This window comes from Danio aesculapii, chromosome 19, assembly GCF_903798145.1.
Source record: "Danio aesculapii chromosome 19, fDanAes4.1, whole genome shotgun sequence".
Taxonomy (NCBI): domain Eukaryota; kingdom Metazoa; phylum Chordata; class Actinopteri; order Cypriniformes; family Danionidae; genus Danio; species Danio aesculapii.
The window spans coordinates 33,866,227-33,882,167 of NC_079453.1; the positions used below are offsets into that span (position 1 = coordinate 33,866,227).

Sequence of the window (15,941 nt, forward strand, 5' to 3'; positions counted from 1 at the left end):
TTTTTTAAATCACAAAGGACCACTGTTTCAGATAAAAATCCTCATGTAAAAATCCTGAAAAAAGTCTCTCTATAAGATAGCCGGAGGGTGAGTAAACTACCAGAATTTAACCATTTTGGGGGGCAAACTATTCTTTTAAAACAAACTGAATCTAGTAGCTTGATTATTAATAAGAACATTAAAACAGGAAACCTATCATTTACCTAATGATTTATATTTGCCAGCCTCAAAGTCTGGCCAGTCTGTAAATGAATATCCAGGGCACATTCTTTCTCCTCACAAACACATGTGTGATCGAGACAGTACAGAAAAGAGGTGTAGCTCCTCAGTCCTGAAATATTTGCAGAAGTGCCATGACCACAAGGGCTTAAACTAGATTGGAATTTTTTCAGATGGGTAATTCGGGTGAGTTACTAAAATAAGCTAAATAAATCAATGCTCTCTAAATGACTTTGAGGTGACTTTGTTTTGTGAAATCAACAAAATATTAGTTTTATTTACTATGCTTTTCTCTTTTAAAATCTAAAAAAAAAATGTTTGAACCAAATTTGTGTAAAAATATTTGAGCTAAAGTTGGGTTTAATTTAATTTAAGCTAAAGTTAACAATTTAATGTCCATATTTAGCACACATTTTGGTGAAAACAACTTAGCATTTGCCTGATTCATACTGCAGATATGCTGTAAAGTTTGTAAATGTTTTGTTTTTTGAAGACCTTAATCTAGACATCATATTGTGTTTATTGTGAATGGAAACAAGACTGTGAAGTATATTATTACACTCTTTAAAAATGGCACATACTGTAGCACTGTATAAATAATATACTGCTCCTATTCTAAAAAAAAAATTGCAAAAATGCACTAATAATGTTTTTTTTTTTTGCCATAATTAAGCACGTTAATTGCTATACTGTAAAACCCAGCAGTCAACGTTATCAAATGAAATGAGTGTAGTTAACTCAAAATTTACTGAAAGTTAATTCTACTTATTTGAAAAGAGATTTGAACTCATTGTTAAAGGTAATGAGTTAATTAAATACCTTATTACTTCAACTTAAATGTAATACGTTCACAGTACTCATACAGATTAGTTTTTTAACTCAAATGGTTTGTTGCAATCGGTTTCCTCAAATGGTTTGAGTTGACTTAACTTATTGGGTTTTATACACTGTAAAATTCAAAAAGTTAAGGTAACTCAAACTGTTTGTGGAAATCGATTGCAACAAACCATTTAATTTCAAAAACTAATCCTAATGAGTACTGTGAACTTAATCTATTTGAGTAAATGAAGTAATTTGAGCACAGTAAAACCCAATAAATGAAGAACTCAAACCAACTGAGTACTGTAAAACCCAATAAGTAAGGCAAGTTGACTGTTGGATTTTACAGTGTAGTAAAGCTATTCAGTTTCCATCCAATGACTAACAATACATCTCAATAAAATCTTACTTTTTTATATTTAAGTTTTATATTGCAAAGAGATACAATTTACAACAGCTGTTAGACATTTTACAGCAAATTCCCCAAATTAATCAAGGAAAAAAACTAAAAACAATTAAACAATTCCTTACGATAAACTGTCAAACCCAATAGTCAACTTTATTAAATGAAATGAGTGTAGTTAACTCAAAATTGACTGAGAGTTAATTCTACTCATTTGAAAAGAGTTTTGAACTCAGTGTTGAAGGTATTGAGTTAATTAAATACCACATTACTTCAACTTACAATGGAGTAAGTTCACAGTATACTTATACAGATTTGTTTTTTAACCTAAATGGTTTGACCTTAACCACCCAAAAGAACAGCTAGAGAACCATTTTAGGATTTTTTGTAGGTTCTATGTAAATGAGTTCCTATATATGATTACAAAGCAAAGAACTGCTGAAGAACCACTATTTCAAGATCACATACACTGGAACAAATGATATTTACTGTTTGTTTAAACTGCTTATTTAAAATGAGCTAAAACAACACAATTCATGTTTTTTGGGACAACTTAATTGTTTTGTGTTAACTTAATTCCTTCATGTTGTGTGGAATCCAGCTATTTTACAGTGTAATTTTCAACGTTTTGTTCTCATCTTTTTAATTGTGTTTAATTGTTTTTGTCTTGTACACTTTTCATCAGTTAAAAATGTTAACCACTCCACTGAGCATTTAATTCACTGCTGTCAAAGAGTTAATAAAGCATTAATCTAAGTCAATCGAACCACAGTCAGAAGGACTTATTACTCCGAAAATCCTATTTTAAATGACAATATCTGCAGCTTTTCCCTCGTGAACACTCTCAAACTTTTTATTTTTTTGATGTCCCAAAAGTCTAACGAGCCATTATTTGTGTAGTTTGTGGTGCCAAGTGTACAAAGTGTGTAATGATTAACGGAGGTGACATCTCTCCTGCAGCCCAAACCCTGTCCTCGGTGGATCAGTGGAGCCTTTGTGTTTGCTGTGAAATGATGTCCACCCACACCGCTCCGCTCCACTTCTAATCTTTCCCTCAGCTTTCACAGTCCTTCCCAGAGCACACCGGCAAACTATCTGTAATACTTGTCAGCACAGCCATGTGAAAATATGACCCTTGTCTTCCCTCCGAGCTTTAACTCACTGTTTGTGTTGTTGAGAGGAAGCTACTGGAGGCTATACATTCGTAGAATGCCTGTAAAATCATCGCAGATCTCTTAGATGCATTTGGTAGCTCGTCTGTGGCAAGCTGTTTCACATTTCATCTACTGTAAAAATGTAAAAAATAATAATTACAATTTAACTTGTTGCACTTGAAGGAACTCACTTTTTGTTTTGACCTAATTTAATACAGTTTTTCAGTAATATGCTATTATCGTCCTGCACTTATTTTTAAGGTGTTATCTTTTATATAAAGAGCTAATACGTATTCATTAGCTACAAGTACCAAATCTTTCACTGCTTATTCTTTAACCCCTTAACTCTCACCCCACTCACCTGAAAATTATAAATGATGTATGCTTGTAATATATAGTTTTTTAAAGAAATATATACATTGAAAATCTCGTTACTTATGAAAGCACACTATAGTTTTCATTCATAAATAAGTAGTTCTTATATGCAAGTATTTCTACTCGTTTGTTAGATAGAACCTATTTGTGCATTATAAAACTTCACATTTATAATCCTGTTAGTCACTACGTTTCCATCAATCTATTAAAAATCAGTTGATGGAAACGCCAATGTGCATACATTTTGAAAATGCCGATAAGAAATGTATGCGCATAACTGAGGAGGATAAACTTTTTATTTGATATAAAAAGGTTTGCTCAAACTATGATGGTAACACTTTTACCGAACAAATTCCAGTATACGCATTAAAAAAGTCATGTGATTTAATATAAGAGATCATGTGATGATAAAAATGTGTGTGTGAATGGACAAACCAGCAGGCTGAGCACATTGTAAAACATGTGAAATGTTGTTTTGGTCATTCTAAAATGCCTTAACCATTTCAGTATTAGTGTTATTATATTATTAATAACCTCCAGAATCAAGAGCATCTGTGCTCCGCGTCTCAAACGCCACCACGCATTCATTGCGTGTCGGCATTGTCTTCTGAGGCAGAAGTCATTTATTAAATAAGGAAAAGATTCACGCAGCTTCTCCTACCGTAGCAAATTCTGTTTCTACTTTTGATATTTGGCACCAATTAATCAGGAAGTGATTTTGTTCTGTTTGACTTGTAGGATGGAAACCCTGCTTTATTTGCATGTCTTTTATGCGATAATTCAGTTTTCTGCATAGAGTTAATTTGCATTTTTGGATGGAAACATTGCTACTGAGATTATTTTAGACAGGGGAAAACTAATAGCGATGCGGTGGCGCAGTGGGTTGCACACTCGCCTCGTGGGTTTCCTGCGGGTGCTCCGGTTTCCCCCACAGTCCAAAGACATGCGCTATAGGTGAACTGAGTAAACTAAATTGGTCATAGTGAATGACTATGTATGGATGTTTTTCAGTACTGGGTTGCAGCTGGAAGGGCATCCGCTGCATAAAACATGCTGAATAAGGAATGAATGAATGAATGAATGATAGTTTAAATATTACAAACTAGTTGTTATTAATTACTTATTCATTCATTAATTTTCCTTCGGCTTAGTCCCTTTATTCATCAAGTGTCACCACAGCGGACTGAACTGACAAATTATCCAGCATATATTTTACACAGTGGGAAACTGGGAAACACTTATACACTCTCACATTCACACTCCTACACTACAGCCAATTTAGTTATTCAATTTACCTATAGCACAAGTCTTTGGGCTGTGGAGGAGATCGGAGAACCCGGAGGAACACAGGGAGAACATGCAACCTCCACTCAGAAATGCCAACTGGCCCAGCCAGGACTTGAACCAGCAACCTTCTTGCTGTGAGGTGAGGGTGCTAACCACTGCACCACTGTGCCCCGATTATTGTTTCAATATAAAATTGTTATTAGATACTAGCACTCTTAATGTTCGTATTTCTTTTTAAAGATTTATTATTTTTATCTTAAAAATCATTTTAATTCAACTCTATTATGGCCATTTTGATTAGTCAAATGTAAAGTGTCTTTTAAAATAAGAAGTTAATTTGATTCAAATAAAAAAATTAGGCAGCAAAAAGCTTTTAGCAGTTACTAGTGCATGATATTGATAACATTTTTAAATAGCTTGCCATATCTCATCATCATCATCTCTCTCTCTCTCTGCTCAGGGTTGTGTTGTGGCAGTCTGGAGGAGCAGAAGAGGCTGATGAAGATGGGCCTCAGTATGGTGTTAGTAGGGCATGTGAACTTCCTACTGGCTGCTTTGGTTCATGGTGTGGTGCTGAGACACTTTAGCCTCCAGCGGGGACAGGCCATGGAAAGTGCCATCTCCAACGTCATCGCCCTGACGGCCGGCATGCTGGTGAGGCACGACATCATAATATAAAGTGGCCAAATTGATTTAATCCACCCCAATAATGTTTTGAGTGGTTTTGCATATACCAAAAGCCAGACGTATCTAAATTTAACACAAGCACAAGTATAGTTCGACAATAAAAATGGCCCAAATACTTTATGATGTAATCTGCTCTAATGTTTTATCATTTAAAAATCTAAAAAACTTGAAATAGCTTGAAACATGTAGTCTTTCCTGTTAGTCTTTAAAATGTATTTCAATTTGGTATGTAAAAAAACCAACATTAATCTTTTTTGTGTGTGTGGAGCACTGTTTCAAAGTGATTCATTTTTGGCACCAAGAAAAAGCATAACAATGTGCTGTTCTGTTCATCTATAGGGTGTCATCACTGGTATATTGACTATTGTTCAGTCCAAAAACATAAAGAACAGGGTACTGGTGAGTACACATAATATGTATTATTTTCAGTTATTATTAGTAATATTATGATTCATTTTTATTTTATGAGATTCAGACTTTCTCTAAAAGCACAGACATTTGCTTTCAAAATAAAAGTTCTGTACGATGATGATGGTTCTGTAAAACACAGAGAACCTTCAGATAGATAGATAGATAGATAGATAGATAGATAGATAGATAGATAGATAGATAGATAGATAGATAGATAGATAGATAGATAGATAGATAGATAGATAGATAGATAGATAGATAGATAGATAGATAGATAGATAGATAGATAGATAGATAGATAGATAGATAGATAGAAACTGAATCGATGGATAGATAGGCGAGCGGACAGACAGACAGACAGACAGACAGACAGACAGACAGACAGACAGACAGACAGACAGACAGACAGACAGACAGACAGACAGACAGACAGACAGACAGACAGACAGACAGACAGACAGACAGACAGATAGATAGATAGATAGATAGATAGATAGATATATAGATAGATAGATAGATAGATAGATAGATAGATAGATAGATAGATAGATAGATAGATAGATAGATAGATAGATAGATAGATAGATAGATAGATAGATAGATAGATAGATAGAAACTGAATTGATGGATAGATAGGCGAGCGGACAGACAGACAGACAGACAGACAGACAGACAGACAGACAGACAGACAGACAGACAGATAGATAGATAGATAGATAGATAGATAGATAGATAGATAGATAGATAGATAGATAGATAGATAGATAGATAGATAGATAGATAGATAGATAGATAGATAGATAGATAGATAGATAGAAAGAAACTGAATTGATGGATAGATAGGCGAGCGGACAGACAGACAGACAGACAGACACAGACAGACAGATAGATAGATAGATAGATAGATAGATAGATAGATAGATAGATAGATAGATAGATAGATAGATAGATAGATAGATAGATAGATAGATAGATAGATAGATAGATAGATAGATAGATAGAAACTGAATTGATGGATAGATAGGCGAGCGGACAGACAGACAGACAGACAGACAGATAGACAGACAGACAGAAAGACAGACAGACAGACAAATAGACAGATAGATAGATAGATAGATAGATAGATAGATAGATAGATAGATAGATAGATAGATAGATAGATAGATAGATAGATAGATAGATAGATAGATAGATAGATAGATAGATAGATAGATAGAAAGATAGATAGATAGATAGATAGATTTAATGATTTAGGTTTTATGATGTAGATAAAAGAGGGATCTGCACACATTTGTAATAGCAGATTTAATCAGCTGTTGCTCCCTCATGACTGGACAAATACCTGAGGAACTTTACAAAAGTTTCTTTTTAGACAGAAAAAAGCAGCATACGCCCAGGAAAGTGCTGTCATTGATGTATGTGTTTGTGTTCTCCCTGTCAGTTTTCTGGTAAGTTTTTCTCCCTCTTGCTTCTCTCTGTCTCGACAGCTCACACCTGCTTCCTCTCTCATTCATCAGGGCTCGTGTCGAAAAGAAAAACGCGTTTGATCACACCGGCCTGTCAGAGAGCTCACATGTGCCTTCACAGCTCACAACTCACAAAGCCCCAGTGATGCAGAAGAAGCAGAAAAAGAGAAAATCCTCAACTCAAATGCCTGGCAGTTGAATTAATTCTCCTTTGCTAATATCACTTGTTTATTGCAGACCTGGTCTCTGCTGGTGTTGAGCGCTGTAGCTGGTCTTGTGGCTGCCGCTTCAGTCATTGGACTCACAGTTTCCTTGATAAAGACTGTAATTCACGGAGAAAAGAGGCTACTTGCTTACTGCGGATACAGTGATGGCAGGAGTCACCTGACCATCGCCAACGAGTGTCCCTTTGACCCCACTCGTATTTTTGTAAGTATTGCAGGAGAAATGCGAGACTATGTTTTAAATAGGCGAGACTTAAAGTACACATGAAATCAAAACGAACCATATAGATTTTTTTAGCTCACATTGTTAGTCTAATGGTGAATAATTCATCTGTGCATGTCATTAAGAAAACAAAAAGAAGTTTGCCCTTGTAATCAAAAATTGAAATCTGAATATGCACTTCCTGTTTGTATTCAGTTAAATTCTCAGATTATGTCTGTTTTACATACTTAACCACACCCCTCTAACTGTCAGTTTTGACAGCGCTATGACAACAAAAAGAAATAAGGAGGAGTAGGTGTCTGTTATGCCAAGTTCAGACTGCATGATTTTAGCTCGCCGACAGTACTGAAAGAGTACTGAACTGAAAGAGTACTTAAAAATCATACTTAAAAATAATTTAATGGAATGAAGAAAATCCTACCATTACTTGCCTAAATATTTAGTGCAAGTACAATAAAAGTATCTGTTGTAAATATTACTCAAAGACTGAGTAAAAAGTAGACCTTTCAAAAGTACTCAAGAGTAGTGAGTATTACGCTGTAAAGAGCTGATGCATTTACATGTCATTTCTGGATGTGTGTAAACGTAACATTCTGTAGTGCATTTAGTTATTACCCAGCAGGTACACAACATCATAAGACGTTAATATTAGGTTAGATTTAGGCTGTGATGTCAGGTTATTAAAATTCAGGTCTAGCCGGCATCTATGGACAATCTTATTTTGATGTCCAATAACGACATCAAATGACGTTGATATATGGTTCATTTTAGGTTGTGTTAGAAAGTGACCAAAATCCAACCTCGAGCCAACATTTTAAACCAACATCATATTGACATCAAATACTGACATTTATTCATCAGGTATGGCAACCAAAATCTAACGTCTCATAGACATCATCGTGGTAACGTCCACACAACGTCAAGCTGTATCATTACTAGATGTTGATATTTGGTTGATTTTAGGTTGGACAATGGACATTGACGTCGGCCTGACATTGGGTTTGAACGTCAACCTGATTTTCATTTCCAAACAAAATGCTATGTCCCCACGATGTTGGGGTACAACGTCAATCTGACGTCATGTTGACGTTTTGTCCCTGCAGGGTGTTTAAGGCCTTCATACAGTAAACATCCATCATCTTCTCATCAGTGACATGCATTTAAACAGTCTCTCAGTCATTGCGTTTAAAGATTTTAAAGTTTAAAAGAAAGGACATCTTTTTGGACACTTTCAATGGTTCCAAATGGTTTACTGCATTTATAAAGCCCCCATGTCTTGAGCTAGTTCATTATGATGCGATTTATCTTCTATGTGCGATTTGACTGGACGGGAATCACAGGACTGATTTTTCTAATCCCCATAGACAGGAAATAATAAAGTAGTGACTGCAGGTTGAAGGAAAGTAGTGGAGTAAAAGTACTAATACAGCACTAAAAATATACTGAAGGGAGAGTAAAAGTACACATTTTAACTACTTAGTAAATTACAATTTCTGAGGAAAAACTACTCAATTACGTTTATTTTTTTTTTGAGTATTTGTTTCCCAGATGTGGGTTGCGGCTGGAAGGGCATCCCCTGCATAAAACATGTGCTGGATAAGTTGGCGGTTCATTCTGCTGTGGCGACCCCGGATTATTAAAGGGACAAAGCCAAAAAGAAATTGAATGAATGAATGAATGAATGAATGAATGAGTATTTGTAATCTGTTACTTTATACCACTGCTCGCCAACAGGTTTTGAGAAATCGCAGACAAATGCCTGAAATCACAGACAAATTGGTGCTCGTTCATGCGAGTAACAATCACACAGTGTGAGCTATCAAAGACGCGACCTGAGAAAATCGCGATGAGTCGCTGAAACCCGTCAGATAATTGGCATGCTAAATATCTGGAGCTGTCAGCAATTCAAAATCATGCCATGTGAAATGTGTTTAATCCGAAAACATAGCCCTATATACATTTCTGGAGATCGCAACTTATGTAGCCACAAGTATGTACGGCTGCATTTTGTCTTTAAAATGAACACAAGGGGGCAGTATGACACAGTTGCTTTTCGCGATAGCAGCTGAGCACTTATCTCCATATGGAAATCTTTCCAGCTGACACCAGTTTGTCCAGTAGCTCGCCATGTACGCCGGTGAACTTGAGATACAGATAGGAGTTGATCACGGTGATGGGGTTCAAGTCTGGTGAAGAACAGTTCCAGAATGAAGGTAGGACAAAAACAAATGCCAAAAAATAAAGAAACAAGTAAATAACAGGGTGAGAATGTGGTAAAATCTGAAAACGTGGTAAAAATCAGGGCGCTTTTCTTTTTCTGGATTGCTTTTCAAAACACTGTCGGTTCGGTTTAGGGAAGTTGGGCGCTGGCCAATTGGTGCTTTTTAAAACACTATCGGTTGGGTTCAGGGCTTAATTTGTGATGGAACATGCCGGATCCAGATCTGGCACCTCTGAAATCTGATCCGGCACCTCATTTTATCGATCCACCTCCTCAACCTCCCTCCTCCCCGTCTGATGTTCACTTTCACTTTCTTCCGTTACTTCCTAACCCTCTTCACTTTTGTCCACGACAACCCCCCACTCTTCACTTTCGTCCTTCATCCACAAACGTAGCTCCTGGGACGTATTTGCGATCTCTAGAAATGTATATAGAGGTACATTTTCAGAATGAGCCTGGGTTGGGTTGAAAATAACATCGGTGATAACCTACAGCCAATCAGAGAGCAGCATCCACTATTATGGGTATCTAAAGGGCTTCTTTTTAGTTTTTTTGAAATACCTGCTTTACTGCATCTAATCAGCTCGCAGTAGAAAAAACAAGCCACGCCCACTTTTTTTTTTTCATTTAAAGTCCACATGAACCAGAAGCGTAAACAAATTTTTATACAATTTACTGTATGAAACAATACTCTCTGTGGCCTGAAAAGACTGAAGATGCCTGGATTTAGTTGACAGTTGGTTCGGTGTAAGAATGTGTGATTTTGATTATTGAATTATAATTTTTTTATAGGCAAGACTTAAAATGCAGCTCTCATTTTTGCACAATTTACCATAAAATACACTCTCTGTGCATGTCTGGGCTTGAAAAAGATTGACGACCCCTGCTTAAGTGAACAGTTTGCTTGATTAAAAACTATAGGAGACTACATATGAAAGTTTGAATATAAACTATAATAATGGCTCGGAAATGTACTGGAATTGCTATAAGAATTAAACTAGAGCTCTTCTGATGTAATATTCTTCTGTGATATTTCGTCAGATTGTGCTCATTATCTTAAAAATCACAAACGTACGTAGCTGAAATAACCTTTTCTTCTGTCATAATCCCTATTTTTAGACTAGAAAAAAAGCATGTTGGATCAGATCATTTTTGTACACACTGGCAAGCTATACTCATTAAAAGTGCTCCCAGTAATTTCTTCCTCATTAAAAAAGTTTTACACAGAGAAATTAACAGTGTTGTGAAGTAGCCTTGCATTCATATCAGTTGTTTAATGGGGGCCGAGATCACATGATCAGCCAAAAAACTACTTGTTCTATCTGTGTAACCCCACTATGGACATTTTCATTAGTGGAAACAACTAATTATGACAGTGTAAACAACCCCATTTCAACTGCACTGGTGGAGCTTTTAAACTTTTAATTTGCACAGTGCTGTATCTGGTATTTATTTTTGATGTCATTATTTTATTTCATATTAAATTAAAAAAATCTATGATTTTATCTGGAAGCAAAATCAAAAAGTTTAACCATGGTAATTTCATTTGGTTTACATTAAAGACGCTTACAAATTAACTTTTTTCTTTGAGAAGTCCTGAAAAAACTAAACACTGTCATGGTTTCTACACTATAAAACCCAAAAAGTTAAACTATCCCAAACCATTTGAGGAAACCGATTACATCAAAAACTAATCCTAATGAGTACCGTGGACTTAATTCATTTGAGTAAATAAAGCAATTTGAGCACAGTAAAAGCCAGTAAATGAAGAGAACTTAAACCAACTGAGTACTGTAAAACCCAATAAGTTAAGGCAACTTAAACCATTTGATTTATAATTACTGCAGACTTACTTTAAGTTGAAGTAATGAGGTATTTAATTAACCCATTTCCTTCTCTGCTGAGTTCAAAACTCTTTTCAAATGAGTAGAATTAACTTTCAGTCAATTTTGAGTTAACTACACTCATTTCGTTTGATAAAGTTGACTGTTGCACTGTATTAAAATATTTAACTGCAAAAACTTGATAATAAGAAAAAACATTAATATTCGACAGTAATTAAAGACTAAATCAGCATATTACAATGAATTATGTATAAAATCTTAAAGTGGTGATGTTTTGGAATTTAAAAAAAAATGGTAAAGAAATAGGATTTTCTAGTATTAAATAACGCATTAAGACTTTTTGAGCATAGATATGAAACTTTTTCCAACATAAATGCATTGGAGCTGATATTTAAGATTGCACTCTCTCTCTCTCTCTCTCTCTCTCTCTCTCTCTCTCTCTCTCTCTCTCTCTCTCTCTAACGAAATATACATTTTCGAAAATACACTGTAAAAAAAACAAAAAAAAAACATAATCCCTATTTCTTTTAGCCTTTTCTTGTTCACTTAACTTTTGAAAGCATCAGCTGCACTGACTTAAAATTATTTGTCAGTAATACAAAAAAATTTGGTTGGGTTAACAAGATTATTCGTTTTCTGGAGAGGTGAACTACTCTGTAACAAAACTTTATAAGTTGTGCCAACTAAACATTTTTTTGTCTGCAGAACTGGAATGCCTGAAGTCGAGTGAACAAAAAAAAACATAATTCTTATTTCCTTTCGTTTCATGTGCTCAACATTTTTTCATTTATTTCACCTTTAATTGATAGGACAGTAGAGAGTATGAAAGCATGGGGAGAGGAGAGTGGGGAAGGATTGAGGCAGGAACTGAACTCAGGTCGCCGTGAACATCAAAATGCTATGTGTCGACAGACTAACTACTACACCATTGGCACCAACATGTAATCAACTTTTGAAAACATCAGTAGCACTGACCTAAAATGTCTAAAGTTGAGTGAACAAAAAACTTTACTAAGAAATAAAACATTATCTGACCAATGTTGTTTGTAATTAGTGGTCATCCCAAACTTCTATTTATAAAAATGTATAGAGTTTAATACAGCAGGGATGTGGTTGAAAGTTGTTCAAAGAGGATAAGATATATATATCTGTTTGTCTCCCTCAGAGCACCACGATAGTCCTGTGGGTCCCGCTGATTCTGCTGAGTGCGGTGGAGATGCTGTTCTCGGGCCGCTTATTTGCGCTCTGCATCTCCTCTCTCGGTCTGCCCTGCTGCCAACTGGACAGAAAATCGGTATGTGGCGGTGGTCCACTCAGCACCCTGATAACGGTGGACTCGTCCTGTGAGTTTTCAGTTGTACATCTGAGAACTCACGCAGTCCTTAATAGATGATTATTAATGCTTAACTCTGCATGCGGGTGAGAGAGAGGGTGTGTTCGGTGACTCATACTGCAGTCAGCCTACTGTAAAGCGGTAACACTGTCTGTCTCTGTGTCTTTACTATTCTTATTTTAGATGAAGCCCCCGAGAGCAGCCGAGCCTTGTTTCAGCCCTTCTTCACGTCGATGTCACGGAGAGGATCAACTGAGGTTGTCCGGTAGACCTCCAGAGCGGCACAAACCACACTCAAGCTCTGGACCGCACCGCTCAGCTTCCTCCGGCCAGTGCCGCCAACACCCCGCCGCATCCCCGTTCAACCGGGCCACGCTGCAGCGGTCCAGTATTTGGATCTGACGATGAAGCGGTCTGTGACTGGTCTTTTTTTTTTTTTAGGGAAGCGCAGGTCATTTTTCAAACAGATTTATCACTAGATCGTCATTGTGTGTGCGTGTGTTAATAATAGGCCTAAGTAAAAACTTACCTTATGATGATTAAAGAAAGAGGGTGGGTTTTGTAAAGGTACAGTACAGGCCTTCATAGGGTAATAGGTCCAAACCAAAAACAGTATTATGTCCTACACATAAATTGATTTTTTCAAAAGTTTCTGAGAACATTATTAAAAATATAATATCATAAAATACACCCTAATTATATTTATAATATACACTGTAAAACCCAAGAATCAACTTTATCAAATGAAATGAGTGTAGTTAACTCAAAATTTGCAGTACTCTTATAGATTAGTTGTTGTTGTTTTTTACTCAAATGGTTTGTAGCAATCGGTTTCCTCAAACGATTTGAGTTGCCTTAACGTATTGAGTTTTACAATACTCAGTTGGTTTGAGTTCTTCATTTATTGGGTTTTACTGTGCTCAAATTGCTTCGTTTACTCAAATGGATTAAGTTCACAGTACTCATTAGGATTAGTTTTTGAACTGAAATGGTTTGTTGCAATCGGCTTCCTCAAATGGTTTGAGTTACCTTAACTTTTTGGGTTTTACAGTGTAATTTAGAAAATATAATAGCCTGTCTTTCCATGTTTCCAGACTATTTTTTTTTTTTTACATTAATTTAATAAACATTTTAATTTATGTAAACTGCAGTTTGGAATCCTTAGCCTTACATTTAATTTAAAAGGTGCTCTTAAAGGTGCCAAAGAATGCATTGATACATTCTGTTTAAATTATTAGTATATTATAATATCTACATAAGGTATAGCTTATATAAGTGAAAAAAATTGTAAATTGGTGTGTTCAAACTCAGTCCTCGACTGCCGGTGTTCTGCAAATTTTAGCTCCGTGACTCAACACACCTGCAAGGATGTTTCTAGAAAGCCTAGTAAGAACTTATTGCAGGGTCATTCTGAAAACGTACCTCTATATACATTTCTGGAGACCGTCTAATACGTCCTAGGAGGTACGTTTTTTTTTTTTTGTTTTTTTTTGCAGTTTTTGTTATCACGATTCCGCCAGAGGTCGCTGTGTATGCTTTTTGAAATCTCAAATTTCTTGCGAGAGCCATTCATGTCTGCTGTCCAATTGACTAACCCACCCTCCTCCTTCCCTAAACCTAACCAATATTATTTAAAAAAACACAGATTGACCCACCCACCCACTTTCCTAAACCCAACCAACACATTTAAAAAGCCCTTGTCTGATTTTTACCGTTTTACCACATTCTCACCCTGTTATTTACTTGTTTATTTTATTTTTTTGGATTCTGTTTTTGACTGACCTGCTTTCTGGAACCGCTCTTCACCGGACTCAAACCCCACTGTCGTAGTCATCTCCTCTCTGCATTTCAAGTACACTGACGTACATGGTGAGCTAACTGTACAAACTGGTAACAGCCGGAAAGTCGTCCATACGAAGGTAATCAGTCAGCTGGTAAGTGCAAAAAGGAACAGTGTCATACCGTCCTGAAGTGTTCATTAAAAAAAAAAAATTAAATGCAGCCATACATACTTCTGGCTACATAATTCATGATCTCCAGAAATGTATATAGGGTCACGCTTTCAGAATGAGCCCATGTTGACTTGATAAGTTAGCTCAGGTGTGTCTGATTGGGGTTGCAACTAAACAGGGGTGTAGCAGACATTTTAAAAGTGGGGGGACGGCAGTATGAGATCATATGTTCATATAATTAGTAATCACCTGTTTCTAAATGGTCTGTCTCTAAAAGTGAGGGGGACGGATCCTCCCCCCCCGGTTGCTACGCCCCTGGAACTAAACTTAGCAGGCCCTCCAGGTGGAGTTTGAGCACCCCAGCGAAAGATGCGTTTTGACCTTATTTGGTATAATGTCTGTAATACTAACACAACATGATATACTTAGAATTATACATGCGCAAAACAGTCATACTTCAGTTGTCAAAACATTTGAATAATCAGAAATGCCTTGTCAAATGACAATTTAACTGAAGTGGAGAAGAGGTTCATGTTAGCAATTGAGCTATCTGTCCATAATGCTTCTAACTAGGTGTTGTGGATGAAATCTAGGCTACATTGTATTTATACCAGACAAAAGGGACCAAGCGAGTTGTATTTTAAAGTGAGAAAAAAGGCAGACATAAACTAATGTCAACATCCATATAAACAGATGTGTTTTATGACGTTTGTTGCTGTCTTTTCACTCTGGAGTGATATGACTCGATGCATAAATGAGCTTGTAACACTTCGACAGAGTATGTGTCTGTTGCCTCATTACAAATGCAGGCTACATGTGTTTGTTTCCTCATTATAAACAGCCTTCACATCTGTCTGTTGCCTCATTACAAACGTATACGGCTACACAGAAATCCACAATATACATATTAAACTAATCAAAATATACATTCAAACAGACCTCATGCCTCTTTGCGTGCCGTTGAATCAACTTAATCCTTTTCTCCCAAATTTTGCATTCTAATGAGCTGTAAATAGAAAAGATACTGTATTGACTTACCTCAGAGCTAATGCCTGTCAGTCTTTCAAAATAAGAGTCCCACATGCACAGGAAATATAACAAGTTGTGTTTATCTTAGTAATTGAGGGCAAACAATTATAGTTGTCATAATAAAAAGTTGTGGCCAATCAAACACTGCTGGGGGTGTGCATGTTAATGATCCTGTGAGTAACATACAAAGTCAGTGTTTTCTTTAGATTGGCCTGTTTTTCACTGGAATTTTATATTCACTGTGTTTACATGAGAATGAGGAAAAAATGGTGGTTGAGACTCATAGTACCCTAT

General features: G+C 36.2%; 1 protein-coding gene across 2 annotated transcripts; it reads left to right on the top strand.

The window, feature by feature from the left end:
* Nucleotides 1-219: 219 nt before the first annotated feature.
* Nucleotides 220-15,552, top strand: tmem54b (transmembrane protein 54b). Of its 2 annotated transcripts, none has more exons than XM_056480504.1 (6): nucleotides 220-405; nucleotides 4,718-4,911; nucleotides 5,284-5,337; nucleotides 7,059-7,250; nucleotides 12,499-12,627; nucleotides 12,850-15,552. In XM_056480504.1, the coding sequence occupies exons 1-6, from the start codon at nucleotides 393-395 to the stop codon at nucleotides 13,066-13,068; spliced, it is 801 nt and encodes a 266-aa protein (XP_056336479.1). In that variant the 5' UTR covers nucleotides 220-392; the 3' UTR covers nucleotides 13,069-15,552. The 2 variants fall into 2 exon arrangements, with proteins under 2 accessions (XP_056336479.1, XP_056336478.1); XM_056480503.1 differs by having other exon boundaries at nucleotides 222-405; nucleotides 5,284-5,343.
* The last annotated feature ends 389 nt before the right edge of the window (nucleotides 15,553-15,941 follow it).

What these genes read in the sequence shown, in the direction of transcription:
- tmem54b (XM_056480503.1), top strand. An exon ending in CCCTGACGGCCGGCATGCTG is followed by an intron (nt 4,912 to 5,283) that starts GTGAGGCACGAC and finishes GTTCATCTATAG; the next exon opens with GGTGTCATCACTGGTATATT. An exon ending in GCCAACTGGACAGAAAATCG is followed by an intron (nt 12,628 to 12,849) that starts GTATGTGGCGGT and finishes TTCTTATTTTAG; the next exon opens with ATGAAGCCCCCGAGAGCAGC.